The sequence below is a fragment of the Thamnophis elegans genome, chromosome 6, assembly GCF_009769535.1.
Source record: "Thamnophis elegans isolate rThaEle1 chromosome 6, rThaEle1.pri, whole genome shotgun sequence".
NCBI classification, from domain to species: domain Eukaryota; kingdom Metazoa; phylum Chordata; class Lepidosauria; order Squamata; family Colubridae; genus Thamnophis; species Thamnophis elegans.
Genome location: NC_045546.1, coordinates 18,418,574 through 18,427,032, shown reverse-complemented (window position 1 = coordinate 18,427,032; position 8,459 = coordinate 18,418,574). Strand labels below are relative to the sequence as shown.

Below are 8,459 nucleotides of genomic sequence, written 5' to 3'. Positions count from 1 at the left end.
TAGCCCGGCCAATGGGGAGGCAAGGAAGGGCAGCCGTCTTCGTCCAATCGCCTCCCTTCGAATCCAGGCGCCTGGGAGGGAAAAGTGGGCGGGCTCACCGAGGAGCGTCTCCATTGGAGGCACGAGAGAGAGAGAGAGAGAAAGAGAGAAGAGAAGAGAAGAGGGCGGGCCAGTAGAAGAGAGGCGAGCCCGTTGCAAGAGGCGGGGAGTAGGTGACGTCAGAGAACCCTAGAAGTAGGAAATGAAAGAAACGCCTGCAAGGAAGAAAAAAAGACTACAGTTGCTTTGATTGCAAGAGGGACTATGTCTGAGCAACGTGGATATAACTCCGCGTCTTTCAAACTTGCTGACTTTTTAAGGTGTATAGTCATCCACTCCCAGAATTCCCCAGACGGTATGGCCAAATTTGAAAAACCACCAGTCTAACAGATTCCGAAGGATCCAGGTGGAGAATAGCTGGTGTAGATCAAGGCAGGATGGGATGGGAGTGATCTCCCCAGCCCACTCCTTGTCTGAGTAAAAGCGCTGCCTCTAGCCCTGCTTTAGGCATAAATCCAGCGGGTATGACCTTGGGCTTGTTATTACTTTATTGTCATTGCGCCTCGTACAACGAAATTAAATGCCATCTTCGGTGTACATCATACATAAGAAAACTATAAAAATAATAAAAACACAAACACACACCCTTCCCATTCCGTACAATTGAATTAAAACCCCTGATATTGCATTAATATTGCACTATACAGTAGAATTCAGCATAGTTACTGCTCTGGAATAGAAGCTGTTTTTCAGTCTATTTGTCCTTGTCTACCGTCTGCCAGATGGTAATAGTTCAAAAAAAGGGTGCCCAGGATGATCTGGATTTTTTTTGAACTTTCTTAAGGCAGCAGGAGCTATAAAGCTCTTCCAAAAAGAGGGGAGAGGGCAGCCAATGAATCTTAACCCTAGAGCGCTGAGTTCCTCTCTTGATTCCTGGGAAGCAGTCAGTGGCATATCACTTCCCCCCCCCAAAAAACACCCCACCTTGCCATAGAAACTGCAGAGACTTGTCCAAACAGCCACCAGGAGTCAACACTGATTTAAAAGCACATGCTCCCCACACACAAGAAAAAGTGTTCTCCGCCTCTCCCTGGATTAGCACAAGTCTATCAGGGTAACCTATCAATTCCGATTGCCAATCTGGAGTCTGGTGCATTGGTTTCAGTCCTTGCTGTGCAGCGAGCCAAAGGGGTCACGTTGAAGAAGTCCTACAGCAACAGATGTAAAAACATGTTTTAAGCTTGGGAAGTAAAACATTAGGAAGAAATCCTTAATAGCTTTGCCTTAACTTCCTGGAGTATAAAAAGGAAGAAAGGGAAAACTGAGTCAGACTTCCAAGATTCTGCAACTGTAGCCTAAATAAATGTTTTTCAGACTTGGCAAACTTTAAGATCTCTGTAACTCCCTGAATTTTTGAGCCCAGGGCTAGGAATTGAATTCTGGGAATTGAAATCTGCAATCTTAAAATTGCCAAGTTTGAAAAACATTGCTCTATATCTTGAGGAGTCCGTTTCTTTACTAGTCTGTCTTGAAGAGCTGACAAGCTGAATGGTGTTGTCCAGATTTGTGACTGTGAGTTTATTAAAGGCAAAGTGTTTCTCCTGCGACTTTGCACCCAGCAGAATAAGCATCAACCAGAGACAGTGGTGGATGTACAGCTTGTCTTCTCTGGATGGTTTAGTTGTCCTCCTCCCTCCAAATGTGACATCTTTCAAGTCAAAAGGAAATACAGAAACCCAGTGGATGTCGGGTGTAGAAACAGCACCCCTGAAGTTTGCATCACATGAGTAGCCACATATGGGCTATTAAATCATGCAGATGTAATAAATGAGGAAACCTGGTCAGTGTGCTGCACAACAGTATGATGTAATCTCCAGCACAATTTTGAATTCTCAATTTAACACATATACATACACCCTCACACACACATATATACAGAGAAATATACTCTTACATGCACACACACACACACACAATTTATATTTTATAACAAATCACATAATCTGAAATTAGTAGGATTTCTATTATGTTCCCTTCAGTGGTGGGATTCAAAAAACATTACCACCAGTTCTGTGGGCATGACTTTGTGTGGGCATGGCATGGCTTTGTGGGCGTGGCATGGCTTTGTGGGCGTGGCATGGCTTTGTGGGCGTGGCAGGGGAAGGATACTGCATAATCCCCATTCCCTCCCCACTGCATTAACCTGCTTTCCAGCTGGTCTCCTGTTCAGGGCAACAAAAGAAAATCACCTGGGAGGCAATGGGGACGAGGCCAACCTATTTACCGGTTCTCTGGACTACTCAAAATTTCTGCTACTGGTTCTCCAGAACCTGTCAGAACTGGCTGAATGCCACCTCTGGTTCCTTTTCACTTAAAATAATGGGATCCATCTTTAATCATTGGCTTATGATTGCTTCACCAAATATGTTTACTGTAGCCTGGATACCACAGCAGATTTTAGAAACAAAGAATAATGAGATAACAGGAAAACTTCCTAGGCTTCATTCTTTTTCTACAAGTTTTTATCACATTACACTCTAGTATATAATTCACCAGAGTTTTAAATTTGATTGCGCACTGATAGCAGAGGAGTATTACAAGTTATAAAAAGAGGATTGGGTAACAAAAGCACAATTCTTCCTGTAAGAATTGCTTACAAAGTGCTTGAACATGCATAAATATTATTTTAGCCAAGTGAGAAAGACAATAAAAACTATAAAAAACAAAGACTGTTTAAATCATGAACAAACATAAATCAGTTGAATACAGCATAGTACAATTCACTCACTTAAGTCCAAGAATCTGAGAAAACAGTTCAATCTGTTTGTTTAGCCTCTGGTAGAATAACACAATTGGAAGGGACCTTGGAGGTCTTCTAGTTTAACCTTTTGTTCAAGCAGGAGACCCTATCACATTCTGGACAAATGGCTGTCCAATCTTTTCTTAAAAATCTCCAATGATGGAGCACAACTTCTGAAAGCAAGCTATTCCACTGATTGATCACAGTCAGTAAATTTTGGAAAAACAAAGAAAAAAATGAAATCAAATACTAGGACATTATTTTAAGGGATTAAAGACCAAGATTGTTAAAGTAAAGGGAAGGATTATAAAGTCAGTTTATTTGATCCAGGTTAAAATATATATGTTCCTATCTCTGGTAACCCTTAATGGGATTTTGCTGACCATCCACACATGCTCTTTTGTTGTTGTTGGCTATAATGTTAAAGTGATTTGCAACTTTCTTTCAGTATATTAATTTCCCATATTACTTGGGGCCCAAATGGGCACCAAATTACAAATTACCCTGAAAATTATCTTCCATTTTATAAGTAGTTTACTATTAGCTTGGGGAGAAGCTGATGCTTGAATTCTCCCTAAGAGTTGTATATTGTAGCACATCTGAAAAGGCACATTTTAAAAAAGTCCCCTTTCTGGGATTCAAAATCTACATTTTATATTCCACCTACTTCTAGTAAACTCAGTTATTCTATATGTTGAAGAACTGTTGAAGCAAAAATGCAGTAACAATACTGTAAAGTGCTTTACAAATCCAGCACACCTGCTTAATTTATGATTGTGTGAACCTGGAAAATTAGATTAATCAGTTTACTTAACCATGATTTAGCATATCATGCAAACAAAATTGGTACTAAAGGATTAATCAAGTAGGTCCCAATCCTACAAAACATGGAAAGAGCTGAGGAAGCCATTTTCAGATCTTGGTTAATATGGTTATTGATGTGGGGTAGACATAAATGCAAGAAATCCTTAGAACAAAAAAGTAATGATACTGTTTTTAGAATATTTTATATTACATTTTATTTGCATGAAAATAAATTATACAACTTAAAAAATAAAATCCAAAAATTAAGCAGTACATCAAAATAGTTCAGCCAGACTGCCATACAAGAAGAAACTGCTACCAGTCAAAATTGTACAGCATTATCTCATATGTAGTGGCATACATTCAAACTGTAAATTACCATATGTAGATAGATATTACAACCTTGGAAACTCAAGTTTGCGCTGCACTCCAGGCTACATATAGTCTATTAACAGAAATGCTCTTGAGTACTGTTTTATTTCACACGTAGAACCTTGAATTTACAAACACAGCATTCCAACTAGTTCCATGAAAATAATTTTGCACTCAAGATACCAAAATTTGTCCATGAACCTATCAAAATTCTCCCCTCTGTATTTTTATGTGTACCTTCCACAACTGATACCATAATGTGAATAAAATCCAAAGTTTATGATTACTCAGGTCATGTTTCCTTTAAAAAAACAGGGAAAGGGGAAAGAACCACCACTAAAACTTAAATTTAACTATACTATGCTCCCAAGAAAAACAATAAATGAATATAGTACACGAAGACATCAATGGGATTAAGGAAAAAATGGAAGACTTCGAAGTAGAGTATGAACCTCATTAGTTGTGACAAAACATTTTGTAAGTATAATTATATCAATGCAACTCACATTATTTTTCATAGAATATTTTTTCACATTTAGAATATAACCTAATACAAACCACAGTGGCAATGCTTGTGGCAACATTTCCCCCCCTAGAAGCAGCACCTCTTTATTCTAGGTCTTTGGCGGGAACAAAAATAATAATCCAAAGCTAAAAAAATCAGCTTGAAAAGTGCCATATTGCAAGGACTATTTCATTACTTTTAGATGTGAAAGTATCCATACTTCTGCGTATATTTTTTTAAGCCATAGGTAGCTACCTTCACAACAAAGTTCGCCTTAAGGGCATCTTGTTGAAAGTGTCCGAGCAGAAATGCTAAATGTGATGCTGCAGCTGGAAGAAAATTGCTGGTGTGAGTTTTGAATCATGTTTCACATGGCATGTATTCCAATTTGTATTAAGTACTGAAACTAGGATTTATAGCATATTGTTCGTTATATTTTCTGGCTTTGAACTCACTTAAATTATGAATGAAATGGGTATAAAAGGTAAGACACAAGTAATGAATATTTTTAATGTAAATAAGGACAGTCTTCCATTAGCAACATCCAGGCACACGAGTGCTCCAAAAACTATTCCATGTGTACCTGGGGTGCCTAGCAATTTTCCCTTCAAAAAATATCTCTTACACTGCATCAGTTATCTCTGTTTCCAAGAGGCAAAAGGAAGTGCAGAGAGAGGTAATTCTGAAGAGCTATTCATTAAACCTAAAGGAAGTTAGAAGTCAGACACAAAATGTAACTTTTAAAAGACTTGCCCTGCTAAGAAATGAAATCATTCTGAAAGTCAGATTGCTAGCATTTGGACGTCATTAAATATGAGGTTTAGGGCTGGTTGGATATTCAATGCCGCATGCCTGCTCCTTTCACAGCCAAAGTAACAGGAAGCAAAGTCAAAAGGACTCTACCAAAGAATTTTAGAAATATGTACATACTTTCTAAAAAAAACTTTTTGTCTTTTTCTACCCATTTCTAACTTTATTTCCAAATCAAATGCAGTTTTGGAAATCTTGTAGCATGTACAAAAGACTTCTTGGTAAATCAATTTTAGTTTTTTTTCCTTTAGCATATATTGAATGTTGGATAATATATACAACTTTTTTCTGACTTTTATTCACAACATTTTGAAATTGAGATTTTTAACAATCCTATGTTAAATTTGCAGCGCTTTAAAAAATATTAATCTCTGTTCTACAAGTAATAAAAAATGCACATAAATACAGAAGATGAAACTTCAGGTCAGCACCCTGTCTTCATTTACTTGCTTTTTTCATAACCACGAATGTCTGCAATTCTCCACTGCAATATGGTAGGGTTCTCTCAACCTAACCCTGGGACATTCATTACAGGTGGAAGTTATAATCTGCATGTGTGCATCAGTGCAAGGTTTTGAGGCAGAATTCAAAGTTCAGTTTCCAATTTGGAGGATGGGGACGAATTTTCCTTCCCCTGTGGACATATCATGCACTTTTTAAGAATTTACTTAGGAAGATTGTATACAAGGGAGTACAGACGAGAAATCAGAAAAAGAAAACCTTACAGCCTGAACTGATTTCCATTTCCACTGGATTATATTCCTGGCACTGCTAAATTCATTTGGCCCACAATTACGCTGTCTTGATCTTACTTTTCTACCAATTAGCAGCCATAGTCTAATGTAACAACTGAAAGATGACAAAACTCGTATGCACTGCTAAAATTTCAAACGTAGCTTTGCAAAGAGGGGCTAGCAATATGGCACAGTAGGAAATCATTTAGAGAAGCTAAAAACTTGGGAGTCCTTTACTAGCATTTATTTTAATCTGAAATTCTGTACTTTTTTTGCTTTCTATAGATTAAACTATATTTCACAGCCTTAGTATTTGTTTCTTCACTTAAATCTGAGGCAGATTAATTTTAAGGAACGGAGAAAAGGGCCTTCAACTAATGGTGGGTTTGATACATCCCACTAAACTTATGGGGCTATGGTACGACTGTTGTTGGTAGAGTAAGTGAACAGCCTATGCAATTGATCAATCTGTTATCTGGTCAAACTGGACAAAAAGACATGCCTTCTTCCACACTTTTTTTCTTCAGAGTATGATTACGTGTAAAAACATACGTTTAGTTATTTTCAAATAAATAAAGGTATATATAAGAATTGTCAAAATGTAACAATTTTGAGGGAACTGTGTACTGGTTATGTTTAATGCATTACTTTTCTGAAAGCATACTAAGTAGTGAATATCAATATTAAATGTATAACAAATACATTTAATATTTTTTTCCACTACAAACACATCTTTCGATGAATAAAGTGAATATTAAAAAAGGAGGGAGGGGGGAGATTGAAGCAAACTATATGACATATGTAATATATCCTGTTAGGATTACTAGCATCCCAGTATTCCAATCCAATTTTCATACTGAAGCACTTGTTTAAGCTAACAGATAAATATGTATCTATAGATGTGATGCATTTGTGTGTTGTTCAAATATTATACATGGGGAAGAGATCAAAAGGAGGACAGTACATTTAGGCAGTTGTTCCAAAGCACAAAGTGTGAAGTGCTACATCTAATCTATTTGCTTCTCTCTTTTTTATGTGAAAATGAAAACTAGCAAGTTTTTCAGTGCGTGAATATCTGAATTTTTTTTTCTTTGTGCAAGTTCTGTAATATAAAAATCCCAGATTTTGTTCTCTTCCAGGTGCAAATCAAATCCTAACATTCTCACAATGGGCTCTCTGTGAATGTTGTTTCCCCACAAAACCAGCATGCTGTTAAAAATGTGCACAAGATGAGGGGAACACCATCATGCTAACTGGAAAAAAAAAGGAGAGAGAGAGATTGACAAAATGAAGTCCTCTGGTAAGGTAAGGCAGGAATTTGAGTAAGTAATGCAGGTCAAGTCCTTTTACAGCACAGTCTTCTTGTATATTTTTTTCTGCCCAAACCACTCCCAATGCACATTTCTTGGCCTTTTCCAGTAAATCCTTAAGCTATGCCATGTATATAAACGTATTGATATCAGATTCATCTCTTCGGATATATTTGTGTTCTATAAGCCATTCAATTTGCTCTTTTATCATTTTCTTCTGTGGCAAGAACATATTTTTTAATATCTCTACTAATTCAGTCTGAAGTTGAGCATTAGTAATTTTCTTCCGCATTTTCATTATTTGGATGATAGCCTCCTAAAAAAAGAAAGAGAAAAAGGGAAAATTGCACTTTGGATATATTTGTCCAAGATAAGCAAAGTGGATGTAGCGAACAAGTTGAAAGAGATACCATATACACAATTGCACAAGCATCTGTTTAGGTCACTGTGTTAGTTTTCTGTCAACTAGAAGAGTTTGTTTTAGTAACTGGGAAGGTCAGACAAGCTTAGATAAAGGAACCTCTTTACATACATACTCACCAGCCTGATTGCCTAGGACAGTGATGGCAAACCTTTTTGGCACCGAGTGCCCAAACCGAAATGCCTGTGTATTCGCATGCATATGTGCACGCCCGAGTGTCAGAAACCCAAATACTAGCTAGCCGGTGCATGCATGCCTGATTTTTTGGCCATTTGGGGGGCATTTTTCAGGCCATTTTCAGGCTATTTTTTGGGCCAATTTCAGGTCTGAAAACAGTTTGAAAAACAGCCCCAAAAAGGCCCCCCAAACGCCCTGTGTTTTAAACCAGAAGAGCAGCTGGCGACGGCACACATGCCTACAGAGAAGACTCTGCGTGCCACCTCTGGCATGCGTGCCATAGGTTTGCCATCATGGGCCTAGGATTTATTTTAGCAATATTATCAGTTATCTAGGAAACAGCTAAATGGATATTTTAGCATAACTTGAAAAAGCAGGTTATATTCTAGTGAGCGAATGTAGAAGACAATTTTCATTTGGTCTTACTAGCTATTCCAATATAGAGAGTAAGAAATTGACTTTGTTAAAAATACATGTAGACTCTCTG

At 37.6% G+C, this 8,459-nt stretch overlaps 1 protein-coding gene across 1 annotated transcript in view; it reads right to left on the bottom strand.

Annotated features, from left to right (window-relative positions):
• Nucleotides 1–4,767: 4,767 nt before the first annotated feature.
• CUL5 (cullin 5) overlaps nt 4,768–8,459 on the bottom strand; it is a 32,056-nt gene continuing 28,364 nt past the window's right edge. The window contains exon 19 of the mRNA XM_032219588.1: nt 4,768–7,690. Coding sequence (XP_032075479.1) covers nt 7,496–7,690 — 195 coding nt within the window. The 3' untranslated portion in view covers nt 4,768–7,495. The remainder of the gene's footprint in view (nt 7,691–8,459) is intronic.